The 22,417-nt window shown below is 37.0% G+C and overlaps 1 protein-coding gene across 2 annotated transcripts in view; it reads left to right on the plus strand.

Annotated features, from left to right (window-relative positions):
- Positions 1-5,268: 5,268 nt before the first annotated feature.
- The window catches only part of LOC129759560 (steroid receptor seven-up, isoforms B/C), a 106,523-nt gene continuing 89,374 nt past the window's right edge, over positions 5,269-22,417 (plus strand). The window contains exons 1-2 of one of the 2 annotated variants that reach the window (XM_055757031.1): positions 5,269-5,391; positions 5,965-7,548. In XM_055757031.1, the coding sequence (XP_055613006.1) occupies positions 5,337-5,391; positions 5,965-7,268 (1,359 nt within the window). In that variant the 5' untranslated portion in view covers positions 5,269-5,336 and the 3' untranslated portion in view covers positions 7,269-7,548. Of the gene's footprint in view, positions 5,392-5,964; positions 7,549-22,417 lie in introns of those variants that run through there. The other variant, XM_055757032.1, reaches the window with a different exon arrangement.

Raw genomic sequence — 22,417 nt, forward strand, 5'->3', positions numbered from 1 at the left:
CGTCACGATTGGTTTTTTTTTCGGAAAAAACGGGAAACAGTCGATCACACGTTTGACTTACATTGCGCAAATGAAACGTAATTAAAAACTTCCAAGACAGTAATGAGCGGAGGATAATTCTTGAGCAAATACCATAAATGAGCCAGATTGTGAGTTATTGCTTGCTGGAGACCATCGATTGAAATTCGACCCAAGTTAAAATGGAACATTTTTCACATCTCGACTTTTTTTAGAACCCTCGTTGCTACAAATGTCATGATAAACTTCACGTTTTCCTCACTATCGGATCAATATTTATAAAAATAACTGAAAACAGCTTCCAATTTTCACAGCACAGGCATACCTGAAAGACGAAAACGAAACCACGTGTTTTTGTTTCTAAAATCGCCTGGTGATCTTTGGAAAATCATAGCTTACCAAGCTGGGCCATGCCTGGAAACTACTCGCATTTCCGTTGCGTATCGAGCAGTACCACAGTTGATTGATCGGTTTCGAGCAGTTGAAGGACATTTCACGAAATATTAACATCTTCATTTTTGAAACTTCTTTATTCTAGTACCTCTATTTTGATGGGTATTTTTTAGCCTGAGAAAAACATAGTTATAAAACGGATATCTACAATAATTTTCGTCAAATGAGTTTGCTTGTGAAGCTGGAAAAGGGGTACTTTGTTGCAAATAACCCCCACTTTGTAACCTCCAATGGCAACCATCGATTTCACACCTTTCAGAAGATGACCACTTACGAGTGGTCCGTGAGGATAATAATATCAATTCTTTCGAGCCACGTCGTCATCGTTTCAATTCAAAGAGGAAGATACGAAAACCATCATCGAACAGAGAAGCGAGAGCGCGAAATTATAAAGTGAAATGTGATATCATCATTACCTGATTGGATTCCGATTTCAACGTGCTCCGCGCACATTGATTGGTCCCTCACTCATCATTGGGACAACCCAACCCACAAGTAATCCTTTTTTTTCTTGTGGTAATAGCTCGATATTGTTCGGACTGGTGGATAATTCAAATTTCTGGTACCGCAATTGCTCATTGTGTGTCGACTTTTGATCGACTTCGGAATCGGAATCATCATTCCGATTATCCTCTCCGAGGAGCTGCAATTGCGGCACACGCGTTAACAAGACCGCGAAACAGTACGCTGAAACCGCATTGTTGCAATCCAATTTCGAAACGAGCGTTTTTTTCTTTCTTTTTTTACCTTTTTATTGTTTTATAACCCATAACTCAAGTCGTCAAAAATCGATGAATATGAAATTGGTTTTTATTTGCCGCGGTAACTTTCTGTTCGCGAAATCAGTGGTACTTTCAAATGTAGGTATCGAACTCAAAGGTGCTAAGTACCCTTGCCATGGGGTCGCGGACGTGATTTCAATCAATTTTCGAATCGGATTGAGACCCAAATGATTCGTTTCAAGAAACAGAACTCTCCTTTAACCGCAGCATCCACTTTCTGAAAATTTGAGCTATATCATTATCAATTTTTTATGAGTTTGTACCGCAAATGGAACTACACTCTCATCATGAAGTACCCCATGTAGATAAGCACGCTTCATTATGCTAAAAATAGCGAACTACCGAATAATAAAAAAATGGAAAGAACAAAAAAAGACACACTCACAGACCGGGTCCAAAAACCAAAAAAAAAAAACGGAAAAGAAAGTACATTATCTAGCTACTGGTGCTGCTACTGCTTGTTGTCGCAGACATTATCTTCATTACTTTATTCGAAAAGCAGAAGTGTGGTGCGGTCCACCTGCTCGACTCCGAGGAAAATGGTTTCCTTTTTATTTTATTTTTTCCAAGCAGGGAAATCTTTGAATTTTACGCCGAAGGACAAACATCCGACTACGGCACCCGTAAACCGGGTTTTTTTTGGGAAGGAGGGAACAAAAACTTTCTTCACTTTTCTCCGGTGAAAGAAAACACAGTAAGGCACACAGTAGCAGTTTCGGTGGGCATCATCATCAATGTTATCAAGAAATGGTCTTTTAACGATCCAGCTAGCTAGCTAGCTGGAGTACTTAGCTATAACAGCTTATTTTGGCGACGGAAGATGCATACTTGCCGTTGACTTTGTATGCAGTTTTTGTTCGCTTTGCCGTAAGGCAAACAAAACTAACTTTGTTTGGCCATGCCCTGTTCGGTGTCTTGAGGGGAAAATCACAATTTTAATAAATTTGGTTTAAAAAATCGCGATTACAAATTAAGGGGCTTTTGGACTGCTGTAGTTGAAGAATAGAAACAGTAGTTTCAGGGATATTTTTTTAATGTTCGCTACCAACTTAAAAAATTGATTGGCACGATATCGCTATTGATATATACCACTTTATTTGGGCTGTGAAACGTTGATGAGTTGAGTAGTGATAGTAAAACTGATGAAATTTCATCGGTTATTGACCTATCGAAGAACTTGACGATTTACGATACACTCGCGCACACAAAACTCTACATATATGTTTGTGTGTGCGCATGGCGGTTTTTTCGGTGGATTTTAGCGAAACTAGTCGAGCTTATTTTGCTAAATTTAGACTTAAAAGAACGGGAACATAGCTCTCTAGGATTTATGAGCAATTCATTGGAAACTAAGGATAAATTAAACAAGTTATAAACAAAAAATATAATTAAAATGTATTTGTCGACTGAGCTCGATGATTTGTCTGTGTATGTCGATTATTTTCAAATGATTTTAGCGGAACTGGAAAAATCGATGTTTGTCAATTTCGTCTCAAATTATTAGTAAAGTGGTTCTCTAAGACTTGTGAAAAGACTGTAAGAAATAATTGAAAAACGAAAGAGTTGTCAGCTTTATAGGAGTTACATATTTGTGTGTGTATATTTCAGTTTTGTTCGTATGCTTTTAGCGGATATGGGTAGGCCGTTTATGGTCAATTTAGGCTTAAAACGCGTAGAATATTGTCTTCCATGGAGTGATTTTGAACTATTCAAAAAAGTTGAAGATTTCAAAAGTTCTTAGCGAAAAACTAATAACTTATTTCCAAAAAGCCTCTAGAAACTTCATGAATGTTTGTTCATTTACAGCGGTACAAACTGCTCTTTCTTAGATCACTGTGTCGTCGTTTCAATCATTGTTGCGTTGAGTTTGATTATCAATTCCGAGAAAGCCAGGGAAGAACAAAAAAAATCATTAAACGAATGGAACGCGCAATCGCGAGCGAATTGATAATAACAACTCATTAGCGTTTCCCAACAGTCACACACAAGCCTTGTGCCATACCGCGATCGAGCCCGAGCGAGTATCGGGGTGCAATCGATTGTCGTCAGATCCTCGTCGTCAGACACATGTGCTTATACCTACTTCTTGAGTCGAGCGTCTTTTTTGTTTCTATACTTGAACGATGAGCGATTGAAGTGAGTGAATATGCTCGAGTACGGAGCGCGTTGATATTGTAATTGAGTTTCATTTGTTTAGCAATTGATTTAAATATTCATATTTCGAGAGGAGGTCACTTTTTGTGTGACCACGGGCACTTGGGGTACTGTCGTTTTCTTCCACGATCCATGGTGGTGACACCACACACCGCCAGGGCCACGCTGTGACATTAAAAAGGTTGACACAATCGGGTTTTTGCTTTCAACTCTACACGAACCGAGGGGGGTTTTCGAGAAGGGAACCTTATTATGCTGTGATTGTTCATCAACACTCGAACTCAACTCAATCTAGGAAAATGAGCCGGTTGTGTGTGTGATTTTGTAATGAAGGCGAGCTGTGTAATTTTGTGCTTTTTTACACCACAATAACCGAGCAGAAACTCATTTACTGTTGTTGATTGCCAGGTCCGGGATTGATGAGGAGGAAAAAAGTCGATTGATTGCAAACCACACTTCTTCTACACAGTTGAGAAATAGATGTGTAGTCTATATGGTAACGAAGTTTGTACTTTGACACGTGCTTATCAGCGAAGCGGCTACTGCCGCAAGGAAGACAACAAACGCGAGCTGATAAGGATTGCAGCTCGCATGGCCACTCCAGAGCCAGAGCCAGAGCTAGATCATTTGCCGCCATATTGATCCTGAAGGATGAACTTTGACAGTTGATCCATTGACCATAAGTAGGGGCCAAATGGCGTGAGAATTTTTCCTGCCGCCGGCCGCCAGCCGTCGTCCAGCGAAATGAGTAATGATGTCAATAAAAATAAAACAAGTCTTATTACACACTTTTCGCCACGCCAGAATCGGACGAATTCGTATTAAAATGAGGTACCTCACAAAACATGACAAGACATTGTGTGTGTATCGATACAGCCGCCCGGTGCCGCTGTATTTGATTGAAACGGCTCCGTTTTGTTTAGCAACACTGATGATGAGATGCACTAACAATCGCTAACGAACGGACCTGGCCACCGGGAGATGTGCGGGCCGGTAAAATTATGTAAATTGCGGGCGCGGAAGAGAACATGAACAGAATTAACAGAAGTTAACCGTCTCGTTTACCATCATCAACCTGGTGGCGATCGATTCTGCGGTCTCCCTTCTCAGTTGGGGTGATTTAGCAAGATGTAAAGCGTTGATGTAATGATGATGAATATATTTAGCACAAATTGGCCAGCGGCCACTTTTGGAAGGTAATTGAATAAAAATTGAACAAAAAAAAGAGCGAAAGAAACCGCATCGCGATCTGATTTCGAACCAGCTTGTCTTGGCTTGCTTACTTGCCCGTTGCGGTACGTGGCGAAGTTTGCATGTTTACTGGCGGCTTCAAAGCTTGGCGCGGCTCCGGTTTTTTGTTCTCCTCCAGTGGAGGTCGCCTCAAGTAAAAAAACATAAATCAGATAATTAAGCTTATTGCTTTTGTTTTCACGCGTTTTTTTTCCTGTTTCACTCTTTCTCTCTGTTAAATCCAAGTTAGCCATGGCGTTTGAGCTCGCGCGATCACGAAGAATTTTTCACAGCGGCAAATTTTCTTTCCGCAGCAGTATTGGCGGCGCGACCCGTGTGTTTGGAAGCCCTCCGGCGGCTAATTCGTTATCTGCACCTCTTTTCACCGTTGTTTGACCGAATCAACTCGGTTTAGCCCTTGGAGGCTGGCAGCGCGATAGTTTAGCGCACTGTAATCATCAACAACGTCATCAGCGTTGTTCTAACGTTTGCAGATTCCCAAAGCAGGGTGGCTCCAGCACAGGACACAACTCATAAACGAGGACGCGGCCGCATCGATTATTAATGCCGTTTAAAATGAAATAAAATACTCGATAAATCTCCGGCGAGAATGGGCCGGTCGCAAACATGGGAGTTTCCACAAATCATCGTGTCCCCCGAGAGCAAACTGTCGTTGGTGTTGTTGTTGCGGTTGTTCAAATGGCTATCAATATTTTTATTGCTGAAGCCGAAGAGGAGAGTGAAATCTGTACATGTAAAGTTGACGCCTTGCCAATCCTTTTAAATTTTCTAGGAATTTCTGTAAAAAATTCTTAACATCAGTTAAGAATAGCTTAGTACCGCTGGAAGCAAATTCAATAATTACTTTCATTTAGTTAATATTTTTATCATAGCTCTTTAAATTTTCTTTTTTTTTTTCAAAAAAAAAATCCATAGCTCAATTAAGGATAATATTCTGCATCGTTTGAACTGAAATTGAGCCAAATCGGCTTGCCCAGTTCAGCTATAACTATATGGACGAAAACCCGAAATGAGCATATGCACAGCTATATTATTGTAAAGGTCATAACCAAATTTTAACGGTCATAACTGTTTCAATTTTCACCTATTTAAAAAAAAATTAGTAGCTCTAAAGAGGATAAAGTTCTGCATCATTTAAGCCCAAATTGAGCAATATCGGTCTTCCCAGTTCCGTTGAAAGTATTTGGATAAAATCCTGAAAAAGACGTGTGCACAGACATTTTTTAAGTCCAACACACACACACATCTTAATAACTTTTGAAAAATATGCTTAAAATAACTTCTACCTTTTATTTTCTCATTCCAGCTGTGCAGCGAGGTCGCGTGCCGCCATCGCAACCGACCGGCCTCCCATACGGCCAGTACTCGATACCGAACGGCGACGCCGTCACCGGTTTCAACGGTCACTCGTATCTAAGTTCCTACATTTCGCTGCTGCTGCGGGCGGAACCGTACCCTACCTCCCGGTACGGCCAGTGCATGCAAACCAACAACATCATGGGCATCGACAACATCTGCGAGCTGGCCGCCCGGTTACTGTTTTCGGCGGTCGAGTGGGCCCGCAACATCCCCTTCTTTCCGGATCTCCAGGTGACCGACCAGGTCGCACTGCTGCGGCTAGTCTGGTCGGAACTGTTCGTACTCAACGCCTCCCAATGCTCAATGCCGCTGCACGTGGCGCCACTGCTAGCCGCCGCCGGACTACACGCATCCCCAATGGCCGCCGACCGAGTGGTCGCCTTCATGGATCACATCCGGATATTCCAGGAACAGGTGGAGAAGCTCAAGGCGTTACACGTCGACTCAGCCGAGTATTCCTGTCTGAAAGCAATAGTTCTGTTCACAACAGGTAAAATGCTGGACTATCTCTTCGGGGATGTTCACGCACTGCTCGCTAAAATCAGCTCATCACTCCAAACCCTGCAATCCGAATCCGACCTCATCCACCTGGTACAGATGCAAATGTACCACTCCTCCTCACAGCTATCCGGTAGCACTAACACCACTAACAACACTAGCCTTTCACCAAACAGTTCACTAAACACTACTAGCAGCGGAAACTCTTCGCTTAACAACCTGTCCGGGTCTTCGACGAATTCGCTAACGGTGGCAAACGGTTCCTCCAATACGTCGGTCTCACTAGCTTCCCCCTCGATTACCACCTCAACGGAACCCGCGGCCACCGTTAGCTCCAGTTCGGCGACCCCTGTAAATAACAACAACGACGAGAAAGCCGCAAACCAAAATTTGTCTGAAAGTGGTCTACTGGCGGCGTCCAACGTCGGAGCACTGTTCGGTAGCAGTGCTCAGCAACAGCAACACCAAACGTCCAAGACGCCTCCGCTACCGGCTTCGTTGTTCAACTTCCAAGCGACCCCGAATCGGTCCTACCACGGAACGTTGGATGACTTCGTAAATCTGGCCAGCAGTAGCCCGTACGGCGTCGGCAGTTCGCCTTTTGCAGCGGCTGCTGCCGGGTTTGGTACCGGAGGTATCTTCAGTCCCTATGCTAACGGTAGTCTGTCCGGGGCCAGTGGTCCCAAGTATCTTAGCCACGGTGCCGGTAGTTCCGAGTTCAAGTTCTCACCGTACAGCCCCTGGAGGCGGTAGAATAACTCCTCTTTTGAAGGATGTGTTTGTGTGCTAGTTTCTTAGCTTTAGCCTTAGATCTCCCTAGAGGGTGTTACGACGGTTCGACTGACGTACTTGAAGCGTTGTATCACTATTAATACAACCATTCTATATAGTTGGTGTAGATGTAAAAAGTGTACCTTATTAGTCGTTAGTGTATTTATTTATTTATTTAACTTATTCGTTACCTGATAGTTAGTAGATCGTTAATGTGGGCATCGTGTAAATTCATCTAAGAAAAAAGTTAAATAAATCTCTGGGAATTGTTTTAAGATTCAGTATTTCAAAAAAAAAGGTGTTCTTTCTTTAGGCTAGATAGATGCTTTATGGTTTTCGGTCAAGTCTTAGCTGCAGTAACGGTGCATAAGGTAGGACAAAGTCCTCTAGTCGTTTAGCAATGCATGTGATGATAGTAGACAGACTTGACCGTCTAGTTATTTCTGCTAGTTCGCAAAGAATTCCAGGGAAGACAAGTCCGCTCTCCAAATTGCTCAATCGCATTATTTTCCTCTCGCCGCCACTCCCCGCCATCTTATCCCGCAGAAGATTGAATCCTTTCACCACACCAGCAAATTCGTGAAAGACATATCGCACCCAACTGAGCAGGCCGTGGAATGTTTGGTTGAGGGACAAAATTCCAAATAAACAACAACAAGCCATACGTCGTCGTCGTTGAGTTCCGCTCGCATTCTCGTCCGCCTTTCGGTCGGTCTGTCGCGCGCGTCAACCGCCGTTGATTGAGACAAAGATTTGGTGGCCCCCGAAAACAAAACAGACATGAAACATGAATTCATGTCTCCTCGGAAAAGCGAGCGCGTGCAGAATTTCATCTTCATCAGCTCACACCCGGGCAGGCGACTGACGACGGGTTTTTCGGAATTGTTTTCTCCTTGCTTTTTCCTGAATTTCAACTGGAAGCCAAGAAACGAAGCGAGAAAAAACCAAGTCGTGCCAAAAAATCACGTCTGCAATCGATGGATTCGGGAAAAAATCAGTGAGAAACAGAAATAGTTAGCCTCCTCAAACCCCTGTGAAACAGAACTTCGGTAAGATGAATATTTTAAGAATCAGTCCTCCTCCATCTCTCTCATCCTTACTCGCAGTGACGCGCTCACCTTCTTGAAAGTAGTCACTTTTAATTGAAACTGACAGTCGACAGTACAGTGGACAAAAGGTCTCTGTTTTTCAACAGAAACCGACATCAACGATGCGCATCATCGTAAAATTGCAGATTTTATCTGTCCGGCCGGCTCGAAATTTACTGATGTAGTATTAATAATTTCGCCTTTTACGATTATTGTGATGATTATGTTTTATTGCGATAATCGCAACACCCTTTGCGCCACAACCCACAACACTTGGGGTAGGTTTCGACCAAAACCGAACCTCAACCCGTTGACAGTTTGTCGTTTGGTCGATGTCGGCCAGCGCTAATCTACGAATATATCTGCCGGACCTCCTCGGTCGTTTCGCGACCTTTGGTCGCCCATTTGACGTAATTTTACAGCCAATCGGAGCGCACAATTTTAATACCTATCGGCAACTAATTTACTATTACCTACCGGTGCGTATCTACAAATACGCACCACCACTTCCTATCGGCACTTGAGTTCAGGTGCGTGACGTGTGTTAAATAAAAATAATAATAAAATTTGTCCCTATCTGACAGGGGCCGGATCCGAGGATTTGTATGTGTATTCACAAAATATGTCCAGAGATGATTGACCTTAGCATCGGTCAGTTGGATAAAATTAATAATGAAGTTGTTATCAACAGGCACAACAAAAATCGGATCATTTAATATTACCTAGACTGGAATTCCATTGATGAGCATTGAAAAAAAAACTAAAAAGAAACCAACAAAAATATTGGCGATCTTTTCAAGTACCGGAATAACTTTTTCCAATTATTATTCCAAGTATTTGAATCTAACAATTACCAATAATATGTAATAGCCAATAAATTTGGTCAACTCACCTTCAGTCCCGATGCAAACGCATCTTTAAAAAAAACTCATGTTAGCTGATGATTTGTGTTGAGGATTAAATAAATGTAAATAAACAAACTTCTCATCGTTGAATTTTGCTAAGTGTATATATTGATCTAGTACTGCAATCTGCTACGGTCGGGCCAACTGTCAACGAAGGCGACGCCGCGAAATCAGAACATTTATCAGTAAATTATAAGATTGTTGATGAGTTTGGTGAGATGGTCATTAAAAATCGAATATTTTCTTTTTTTAGTTGAAGTAAAACTGTATGGCGACCGTCAAAAAAAGGTTTAGAAACTGTTTTAAATATTCATATCTGCTTATGCAACTCTAAAACAGACTTTCGTTCTATGGAAATTCATTGAACAAAACAACATTATCGATATTAGCCCACCAATATAAAGCGAAATACATCGGAGCTGCTTTACTCACACAGACTTTAAACGAATTTAAAATAAAATTAACGAGAACGAGAAGAGATTTTTGGCAATTTCGCAAGAACAGTAGATATTAAAAGCTCATACTTCTTGGGATGTAATCCTAAAAGTAAACTAAATAAGCTGAAAATGGGAAAAGAAAAAGGCTTGTTTTTTCTTAACGGCCCACAAACGCCTGAAAGGCCTTTGATTTCGCAAAGAGACTTTGGATTTCTGAAGTTACTGAGAATTCCTAAGGATTCTCCAATGATTTCTTAATTATTTTGGAGATCTTAATTAATTCAGAGTTCCTGGAGGAGCTTCCTATTGAAGCCTTTTTTCCGAAGGGAACTCAGAGGGATTCAAAATGATGGTCAGAGGACCTTTTTTGTTCCGATGATAGTAGTTTTGCGTTAAACACGGCGAACGAAGAAAACCTGATCAAATTTCTCAAAAGCTCAAATTTACTAAACAAATTGTAAAACTAAGAATGTAATTTAAAATGTTTCTTTTTATAAGAGGAAGAATGACCATGTTGGTTAAAATCCTCTCTAAATAAACAAAATAGAATAGAATAGAATAGAATAGATAGTAGTTTCAACATCTTTATGTCTTTTGTGACTCTATATTAACATTACAGTTGGAAGACAGTTATCTATTGGAAAACTTATCCGGTACAGCTGTTTTCGAAGTCTACCATTGGGCTTAAACTCACGGAAATCGGCACAGGAGGCAACTGACTTGCGGACTGAACTATATCACAATCCCAACCAGAATTCCTGAAGATCTTCTGGGTCCTTAAAAAACTCCAGGCTTCCAGAGTTTCTTATGAGACTTCAGGTGTTTCGGGAGCCACATCATTTACCAAGGTGAAGGACAGGAGGAGCCGCAGGTTTACCAAAGTTGATAACAAGCTCAAGTTCAAGCTTTAACAAGACTTCAAGGTTTATGTGGGAATTTTAGAGTTCCTGCAGCGACTCAAAGTCTCTAGAGACGTTTAAGAGTTCCTGAGTATGCTTCAGAGTTTCTTGAAGGTTATCTGTAACCTAAAAGGACTTCAGGATAAAGGGTGTTCAGAGTCCCTGAAGGGACTGCCCGCTCCTTGAAAAACTCATTTTTTCAATTCGTTTTCCAAGGTTGCCGAAAAAAAAATTTGGTAATTTGGTGAAAAAAAAATTTAGCCTTTCTTTAACTTTAACGAAAATTCCGTGATGGTTTTCTGTGATGCCTTAGAAATCCAAAATGTATATTGACTTAAAAATATGTACAAAACTTTAGAAATCTGTGACTTTTTGCCAAAACTCTATGTTCTGGGACACAGATTCTGTTATAATTGTTTTTTTTTTAATTCTGTGAATTTATAGATTTTTCTCTAATTTCGGCAACCTTCATCCTTGCCAAAAATGTGGTCGTGGCGCACAGAAGAAGGTATATAAAAAAAAAAGTTTTTTTTATGTTTATACTCAAAGCTTGAAATTTGACTATATGTTTATAAAAACCATTTCATGCTATCGAGCTTTGATCGTCGCTGTTTTAAGTTGGTGCTTTTCGGTGAATTTGGAATCACCGTTTCGGCCTACTTCTTTTTACGTTTTGGCCTACTACTTTTAGCCTCAGAAAACTATATAAGATTATTATAAAAATTTTGTATTGATTTAAGTTTTGGTATTTAACTACAGTTTTCTGAGAATGGCTGAAAGTAGTAGGCTGAAACGTAAAAAGAAGTGTAGTTATTTGATTTCAAATTAACTGAAAAGCATCAACCAAAAAGTCAAGAAAAACCAGTTCCAACCAATTCAAAAACCTTGGAGTGATTTATATAACCTTCTGCTAAAAAAAAAGTCACGAGTAGTATCAGTATGGAAACCACTAGACATTACTCCAAGTTTCATATCAAACCTTGAGAAAAATACATATTATTAAATTATTCAAATAAATATTTAAAAAAGATTTTGCAATTCAGTCGGTGTCTCAGAAACGTTTTGATTGATTTTAACCATGTTCTTTCCTTCGCTAAATTGGGCTGCAAAGCTTAAAACATCCATAGGCATGAGGTTTATTTTAATATAATAGCGCCAGCACTAAAATTTACTTCGGAAGTCCGGACTTCTGACTTCCGACAAAGAAAAGTGAAGTACTAGATTGTCGGAAGTCCGTATTTTGTTGCCAGTTAACCAGCGACGTTTCTGAAATTTTTATTTAAATTCACAATATAAGCTTTGCTTCTATTAATCGATCTCTATACTGCATGACTATTTCAAACAGCTGAGCTCTGGAAAATGAACGTTCATCATGCTACAAAAACTGATTTTAAATAAAACGATGAATAGAAGTTTATTACCGGTACTTCATACGGTTTTCACTTATTGGCTTTTTTCGGAGAGTGAAAAATCTGTTTGAAATTTACGTAACGTTTCGGGTTACTTCTCTTCACCCATCATGAGACGTAAAAAGTAAAGCAGCACAATTTTACTCCACTCGACTAATTGTCGGTGTGTTTACTCTAAACAAACAGACAAGCAGCCGAGTGGAGCAAAATTGGGCCTCTTTACTTTTTACGTCTGATGATGGGTGAAGAAAAGAAACCCGAAACGGAACGTAAATTTGAAAAAGATATTTCACTAACCGAAAAGGTCAATAAGCGAAAACCGTATAATTTTGATAAAAAATTTGACTAACCCGAGGCTGAAAACCCAAGTGCTATCTTTGTCAAGACTTAAAAAAATGTAATATTCAAGTTTCAAAAATTCAAAAAATACTGCGACTTTTACAGATGTTCTACGAGCTAGACATAGCATTCGACCAGACCGAACTGAGCGCCATTAGAAAATTTAAAAACAGCAGAAACTAAATCTCGAGTCATTTAAATCCTAGATCGCAAAACCAAATACGACTGACTAATTCCATGGAATGAAAACCTTTTGATTATAGCTCATAAGCATCAAATATTTTGTTCCTAGATGAAAATATTTGCACATAAAGTTCAAGTGTCTCGAAAAAATGCTGATGGCTTTCAGTTTGGTCTCTTCGAATTCCGACCATATGTGAGATTTTATAGTTAGATAAATACATTGCTTGCATATACGCACGAAATGATAATATTTCCTTGAGCATCTGATTGAAATGAACTTGGCACATTGAGAGGTTTAAAAAAAGAAGACAAATTTTTCAACTTCACCACGTGTGCGAAAGTATGCGGAATGCATTTTTTTCTGTACAGCATCTGAATCACTTCTTTGCTACCATTTATTCTCAAATATAACATTATGACTAACATTCATTCAAATTTGTCGTTTTAAGGTTTGTTTTTTGGTCAATATTGACGGATGTCGCGCCAATTCGACACAGTATCTGGCATGACCCTTTTAGAATTTAATCAAACCTTGTGTGTGTATATTCCACACGTAGTTAAGGCACTCGGCATACTTAGTTTTCCTAAAAAAGACCTAGACTAACATTTGAAAAGGGCCAAACTTTTCAGGCCAATATTTTATGAAAATTTCATGCTCGTAAATTACAATTTCTACACAAATGTGGTCTACGGGACAGTTTTAGAAAAAAATCTAATTTTTTTTTAAATCCTTCACTAAGAAAAATGCATTTTGTTTACAATTTTCATTTTTTTTTCAGTGTAGGATTTCCACTTACTTTTACCATCAGTTATTACAATCGAAGTTCTTATTTCTTCGAAATCAGTACAATCGATTCTACGAAGCAGTTTTTGAATTAAAGTTTATATCTACACTGAAAAAAATAAATAATATGATTTAAAAAAAAATTGTTAGCAAAACTTTTTCCCTAAGATATGCACAATTTGCAATGTATGGAAGACTTAATGGCTTTATTATTACCCGGCTTAGAAAAAAAAAATAATTAAATTTTGAGATGGCATTTTTTGGGAAATTAAGTTTTAGTTTTTGAAATGCATTTTTCTCAGTGCAGGATTTAAAAATATCAAATTTTTTTTTTCTAAAAAATCAATCATTTTTCCAACACAATAAACCACATTTGTATATTGTTTATAAATAAAGGATAAAAAAATCGCTTAAAACACATTTGTGTAGGAATTGAAATTTTTGACCTTAAAATGTTTTTTTTTTTTTTCAAATGTTAGTCTACATATTTTTTGGGGAAACTAAGTATGCCAAGTTGCTTTACTAGGTAAGATCATTATGCCCACAAAGTTTAATTGAATTCTGAGACGGCAGGGTGGCCAGCGAGTTTCCATTTTCAAATTCCCGGTTTTTTCCCGGTTTTTTGATCGAGATTTTATGATATTCTCAGTTTTGAAATACATGAATGTGGTAAGCAGGGTTTTTTTTTAAACTAAAATAAGCCCTTATTTTCAATATCAAACGTAAGAATATTCTGATAACCATGATGTTTGTTGGGATTTCTACAGAAAATTGTTTAACAAAGGATGAAGAAAACAATTGAAGCCTTCGAATCAGAGGGTGAGGTTCCAAAATCACCAACTTTGAGTTAAGTACATAGGGGAAAGGTTTCCTAAATGGGCCTATCGGGTTAAATGACCCTACGGCTGTTTGATGAAATGGCTGACTAGACAGCTTATCTGACCAATGCATTTTGAGGGTGATACGCTTAGAACATTAGGCAAGAATGAAATTTATGAATTTACAAACTCAGAAATATTTAAAAAATCATACAAGGTTTTGATACATTATGATGTAATATTTCGACTTTTAAAAATTATACGCAAAGAAGCTTAAAACAAAAACTTCGATGGTTTTTGTTTCTTACTCAAATAAACTTAAGAAATTAAACATATTTCAGCTTTTGTGGAGGTTTAATAATGATTATAAAGTGAAATAAAAGAGTGTTTTTGTATGCCCCCATCATGTTTGTAAAATGCCTCCATCCTAAAATAACAGGTTAAATAGAATAAATAAATGATTTTTTCATTGAACCTTCAAATCTAAGCTCTGAATAACATCTTAAGAGAGAATTGAAGATCCAAAAACAGATTAGATAAAGTTTTTCTCATGGATGAACTGCCTCCATAGTATGGCAACCCTAACTTTTGTTTTATTCCATAAAATTTAATATACATAGATTTTTATAAAACTTCAGCTTTATCGTACGGAAATTATTACTTTCTAGCAGTTTCAATGAATATATACGGAAATATTGCCCAAAAAACAGAAATTTTGTTCAAAACATAAATAGGCGCATTTAGCCCTCACGGTTTGAGGTTCGGCATTTTTGACAACACTTATAATAAAATCGTTTTCTTGAAAACAGAAGAAAATTTCAACATAAAAATTACTCCAATGTATAGAAAACAGATGCCTGCACACATGTTTATAGTTTTTGTACACATAGTCGATGTGTTATTTGATTAAATCAATGTTCTGCTTAATAGGCGCATATAGCCCGCTCCTCCCCTATACCAATCAATGCTCCATATCTCAATCTACATCTGCTGCAAAACTCTGATTTTTTGATAATTTTGTCAACACTTTTTCGATTCAATTAAAACGATGATGTCATTTTAATCGCTTAGCTTAGCTTAGCTTAGCTTGTTTGACTACTCATATCCACCTTAAATCATTGAACTCGAAATGCTATTTAATTGTTTCAGGGGATGGTAATGCTATTTAATTATGTACTTCAAAAGAATAGATGATTTTGTTATTTTTTATCAATACACGCGCATTTCGAATTCCATGATCGCTGGCGTGGCTAAGCAGAACAAGTTCCACGTCGCCAATGGTTGCTACTCCGTGATTAATCGAGGCCATCAATTTTGCGCAAAGTCCAAAAGAATGGTGCTTGGGATTAGCAGTTCATTCTCAATGTACAAAACTCATGCTCTCCGTTTTTGAAATGATTAATAACGGCGCCGGCCACGTCCTAGTAGTCAATGGGGAAAAAGGAAGGAATGTTAGTTTGATACTCTTTAGGTTCAACTAGCAACTTCATGCTCCTGCATACTCCAAAAATAATTTTGAAATAGTCAGAACCAGAAATAAGTAAGTATCACCAACTATGGAAACCGTCTGTACGTCTGCGAATCTATATTCAAGTATCAAAGGAAGAGGTTGTATTAGTTAGAAAAAGGTAAAGATCAGGATCCATTTTGGTTAATGGTGCGATCGTATTTTCCTACACCTTCTATGCTCCTAGACATTTCATAAGGAAACTCCTACTTCTACGAGGCATTCGATAAACGTTAAATAAATATATATTGAGTTAAGCATTGAAAGAAAATTATTACCATCCACATTTCATCCCTATCAAACTAGCTTTTTTCCCTAACAGTGATCCCTGTTTAATCAAAGAATTATCAAAAGGCTTTTATGGTTGAAAAAGAACAATATTTTGAATTGAATGTATTTTTCATAAAATGCCGTCAAAAACTTCTCAAACTATTTTCCGTGATTAATACCATTTTGAAAATTTTTCAATTATTTCTTCTCCTTGCCTCTTTTTGAGCTTCATTGCATGTACAAAGTAATGTTCAAATTTTTGCTTTTTTTGAAAAGATCTGATATTTTTTTTCGATTTACCAGTTCGAGTAACTACTAATCAACCAGAACATTTTATTATTTTTAAATGCTGGATGTTTTAAGAAAAACAAAACGCGACTTTTCAAAATTAACTTGAAATAACATGGAAACAGTATTTTTAAGTGATTGAAATTTACTTATAGAACGAAGGAATAAATCTGATGAACATATACGAACTTTGACAATAATGAATGATTCATCGCAGCAGAATCATTATAGAATGATGAGAAAAATTGAGAACAAACAGAAGATCTTGAGATGGAAATAAAACAGCAATAAAGTAACACACCTGACATGATCTAATTTATATGAAATAAGCAGATAATATCAACAAGTTTCAGCAATCGTGTCTGTCACAAAAAAGTTTATTCTTAAGATTTCCAATATGAGTGAAAAGAGCAACCTATATTCAGGTGATTGGTTTTTGAAGTGATTATTGAAAAAATAATATTTCAATTAGGAATAAGAACAATTAACTCAAGTCATTTTGCCATTCCATTAATCTTTCTTACTCTTTGTGAACATCATACATGGAGCATCATGTTTCATGTAAAATATAAGCCACGTTTTGTTTTCATAGAAAAAGTAGTACATTTCGAACAAAAACACGACCCGAACATCTATAATAGTTAAAAGTATGATATTAAAAAAAAGTTGATTTAAAAAGGTAATCAATTCAACACGAAAAATACAATTAAAATAGCAACGATGGATGCAGGAACGAAGAGGCTGAAAAATTTGTAGATAGAATAAACTTTTTTTTTCACATCAATCGCCAAAATTTACAGGACGCGTTATTAAAATTGTTATTATTTTATATTTTAGATCTGTTAACTATTTTGATAACTTCACGCAAAAATCGTTCCTTTCGAAGGAATCCTACTCGTAACATTTATTCGAAACATTTAACATCGGTAATGCATTTTGAAAAGGGCGAATGCGCGAAATGTAAACAAATCGAGTTATTAGCCAAGTGAAATAATTTGTTCCAAGAGCTACATTTTGATCTTAAAAAGTAATCCGAAGGATATTTGGCTTATGAGATATAAAAGAAAAAAAAAATAAAAATTTTTTGTCGGAAGCTTATGGAGCTGTCAAACTTGGAACGCGTTTTTCTCGAAACAGTGATCTTAACGTATTCGCCGAATTAATAATTCAATACCGAAATATCCCCTCAATCTAAGATGATTCAATCAAAGGCAATTTTAAAAACTGACATTTTTAATTTGAATTATACAACTCCCTTTCTAGATTTTGAGTAGATTTATAGTTATTGAGTTTGATAAACTGATAAAATACTTTTTAAAACCTACACCTGACCGAAAGATTCAATATTGTTATAGTCTAATGATTAAAATACTCTGGAAACTGTAAAACCTAAAATAATCACGGATACATATAATGAGTATTGTTTCCAAACTCTCCATTACGTTGGATTTCAAAAATAAAAATTGATTTAAATTACGTAGTGGTAGATATCTGCTGCTTGATAAATTGAAAACTAAGTGCAATTATTTCGGTTTGTGCCCGCCCGTTTTCAAATAAAATATTATTAACAGATTGATTGCATTTATTTGGGATGGCTCCTAATGTTCAACAGTGATTCAAAACTTCAAAACACACACACACAAACGCGCGCGCGCGCACACACACACACACACACACACACACACACACATCATCTTCATCATCACAGTATCAAATCAAAGAATTACAATTACCTTTTTGATGCATCAGACAGAATTACAATCAGCTGATTAGATAGTTTCAAAATTCGAAGTTAAGAGGTCTCTGCTGTCGCATCGCATAAGCTTTTCCAAATCGCATTCAACTTTTGGTGCAAGTTTATCTAGCAATTCATGGTATGATTGCTAAAACATTTAAGCTTTTGGAGCTGTGTTTGAACCATAGCTACAAACGAGCTTTTGACTTGTACCCCGCATTCTGTACAAGTTTCCATACAATAAGGACGATGCCTACCATACAAAAAAAAAAGTTCGGTCTATGCTATGAAGGTTAAAATTAAAATTGGCTATGTTAGATTATTAATAAAGAGAAAAGTAATGAAATGAAATGGGATAGTAACGAAACATAATTCACTTATCTTGAGAAACAGCATCTTTCCGCTCTCCATTCTCTTAGGACGTCCCTGTTCCGTGAAAACTTTCTGTAATGGTCCGGGGGCGTAGTACGAGCCCCCATTTTTTCGGTGACTTCGGAACCGAAAATGCACTTTGGATTTCAAAGACAAAAACTCACTTCCACAAATCAGGATGCACATAATTAACACAACACGAATATTTGTTCTTACCATAACGCTCATGTTTCGGAGTAATATTAAAAAAACACTTCAAAAATAAAATAAAAAACACATATACGCGGACCGAATCACGAAATCTTCTCGATGATGTCATTTTAATCGAAGAAAAAAAAAAAAAAAAAAAAAAAAAAAACGATGATGTTCCAATTTAAAATTACTTTATCGCACACAGAATTTGATTATTGAGCTCTGGTTTCTGAATTATAAATTTTAAATATAATCATCAACGATTAATTTCGGAAGAATTACGGATCTATATATCAAAACCTAACCACTTTAAGTTTGGATCCATGATTCGAATTTAACTGATTATTACTGATGGATATTCTAATTGAATTTTTATTTCTCTGTAATTTTGAGAACAGAATCCACTAAATTCTATCCCTCCTATTAATCTAAAACTTTGATTTGATTCTCGTCTTGAATACTGAGTGAGCCTGGGCCTGAGTTCTAAGAGCTTGACTTTGGACTTGGCATGTTAATCTAAACTCTGAGTCTGAATTTGCAATCCAACAAGAAAATTTGAATATCGTATTTCAAACTTTAAATTAGAACACAAATAAGTTATAACACAAATTTTGAAAACTATTCAAAGGCTTGAATTTGCTTTTCAAATTTGCTTTTTTATTGTGATAATATCTCAATGTAATTCTTAGCTCATAAATTTCAACGATCTGTTTTTTATAATTTTTATTCAATAAAGAATGCGACTACCAGTTAAAGCACAAAATGTTAAATAGAATCACCCAAGCATCTCATTCTACCTTTTGGGCATTTTATCAATGAACCGTGTGACATGGTGGCAACACATTTTGAATTTTTCTGTTTTCTCGCATTTTTCCCCGCATAATCTTATGAATTCCCGGCTCTAAAAGGTTAAAAATTGAATTTCTTTGTGAAAAACTATTTTTTCGAACATATGAAAGATAAATTTCTTGCGCTTTTGAAGCTTATAAAAAAATTGTAAATTTGTAAATGTCAAAAATTAGTAAATTAACAATAAAAAATCTCAATATATTTTGGAATTCGAGCACTTCAGAGCACTAAAAGGTATGTGCTGAGCTAAAAAAGCTCGATTTTTTAAGAAATTATCGACTTTTGCCCACATTTTCCTCATAGAATTTAGTTCTCAATTTTATTTTGCTTTAAAAAAATGATAATATGAATTAATTTTAGAATTCAATTTTTTTTATATAGAGGAAAAATGTTCCATAAAGAATTTTCCCGGTTTCGATTAGAAATTCCCGGTTTTTTCCCGGTTTTCCCGGTCCCATTTTTGATTCCCGGTTTTTTCCCGGTTTTCCCGGTTTTCCCGGTTCGCTGGCCACTCTGGAGACGGTCATGCCAACTGCGTGTCGATTTGGCGTGGAAATCCGTCTATTGCAGGTTTCATAAAAAATCGAAGTTTCGACAGCTGCTGTTGTTCTTAATAAAAATATTGAAACACAAGGCACAAGGTGAAAAATGTATTCAATAATCAAATAAACTCACGCAACATAGTAATAGCATTGACTACACCGACTGGACACTCGATTTCGATTTTTGGCTGCTCGAAAAATGTTGTAACCCGGCTGGAAAATTAAACCAGACATTTGATAAACATCGATCAGTTCAGACTACTCGAACGAACTGAACAGGTTGGAGTCCATGCTATTGAGTCAAATTATTATACTGAATCAAAGCAATCGAAAGATTCCTTTTAATTCAACCACGGTAAATGAAAAGTTCATATACCGGTTTTTCGGTAGCAACTTACTACCTTCTTCAGTGAGCGTTTTCGATTGTTATGCTCGAATTGCTGCCGCGCAATGTTGACGATAGGAGGCTTTTAGACAAAATTTGAACGAAATTTTGTTCTAAGTGCCATGTCGGTGTGATCAGTGGTAATAGTTTATATTTAAATTTTGACTTATGTCCAGGTTTTCGGGTGAAATACTTACGTTTTATTATTTTATTTTTGCTGATAAACACGGATGAACACTAAACTATTCAAGTATCACACAATCAATCTTAAAAATATAGTTTAATTTACTATATTTATAGTTCAATACCTGAAATGAATAATACAATTGTAGTTGAATCTATCATATTTACAGTTGAATCAATTATATAAATGTTGGAGGTCAAATTTATATAATTGATTCAACTGTAAATATGATACAATGTAAGAAATGTATAGTTGAATCTTTTATATTTATAGTTGAATATCTAAAATCAACCATACAATTGTAGTTGACTTTATCATATTTACAGTTGTATCAATTATACCACTACAGTTGAATCTATCGTATTTATAGTTAAATATGAGAGGTCAACCAGGAATATATAGTTGAATCTAATATATTTATAGTTGAATGCCTAAAATCAATCATACAAATGTAGTTGATTTTATCATATTTACTACTGAATCAAAGATACCATTAAAGTTTATTCTATTATATTCATAGTTCATTAAGTAAGGTCAATCAGCAGTTTGTAGATGAATCAAATATATTTATAGTTGAATGCTTAAAATTAAGTTTACATTTGTAGTTTAATCTATCAAATTTACAGTAGAATTAATTATACCATTACCAAATTCATTATATTAATATTTGATTGCATAAAGTCAAGTTTGTAGTTGAGTCTATTATATTTATAGTTGGATACGAAAAAATCCACTACGATTTGATGATTGGTATAACCAGCTGAAATAATTAGAACAACTGTGGTCTTTTTTCTCCGTGTACAGTCATGCGCCTAACCGACTGAACAAATGCGTTATCCCTTTTTGAGGGATCCAAAATTTCCAAGTTTGCTTCCACTAATCTCCACATTATTCAGGAAATGTTTACTCTTTTCATAAGACTCAAATAGAGATTTTGAAAATTTTGATCAAGCGAAATGGCTCTTCTTGAACTTTCTCACCGGTCCACTCAAAGCGAACTCTCCGTCGAAACTTACACGAGTGATAGGTCCAAAACTAAGTGGGTACTAGCCCGTATGAAAGCCGCCAAATGAAGGAACGAGTCAATCGAATCATTAAAAAACAAATCGATTTATGATTTTGAGAGGCGTGATTTATGACCCCCGACACGGAACGCTACTCCTGTCTATTATTCTGTATGAGTACCGTCCCACGGCTAGTTACGACGACGACTTCCACTGTGACCCCTGAGCCTCAAATTGGAAAAGTCTACCATTCCTCAAATGGCGGTATCATCAGCATCAAGTCAACGGATGGTACGGTCCTCAACTGTAGAGATATAGTAAATTGTAATTTGCCTTTTTGCGGTGTGACCCTGTAATAGACACTTGAGACGAATGATTTCCCTTTTTCGGAATTCGAACTTTTTTTTTATCAAAGTTTAATAAAAACAAAATAACTTAATGATCACCCCTACCTACTATGTGTCCAACTTTGGACTTCTAACAGTCCGTCCATCTCGTGCTGCTAATCAACTCTTGAAGAATCGCAGCAGGCACGTTGTGTTGTGATCCATGATACAACATCCAACGCCTGCTTCTTTCGTCTGTAGTTATCCCTAGCAACTTTCGCTTCTCCCGGGGTCGACTACTTTGTTAGTTATCACGCGAAGAACTCCCCCACATCCTGTGTTGTTTTGAGAGATGCTAATAGACACAGGCAAGCCAGGAGAGCCTCCCTCCTATTACGGTGAAGGAGGTACAATGAATTGGGGTTATCACCGGGTTACTATCTACAGAGCCTCACATTCCCTACTCCCCAAGGTAGAAGTGTATCTGTCTATCCCGCTGCGAAGGTGTGAAAAAGCCTCGCGCCAAGATTGAATAAATCATTAATAATTAACTAATCGAGTCAGTGTATTTACACACCAACCACCGATCCGGACCCTCGACGAGATGCCTGGCTG

Source organism: Uranotaenia lowii, unplaced genomic scaffold (genome assembly GCF_029784155.1).
Source record: "Uranotaenia lowii strain MFRU-FL unplaced genomic scaffold, ASM2978415v1 HiC_scaffold_19, whole genome shotgun sequence".
NCBI classification, from domain to species: domain Eukaryota; kingdom Metazoa; phylum Arthropoda; class Insecta; order Diptera; family Culicidae; genus Uranotaenia; species Uranotaenia lowii.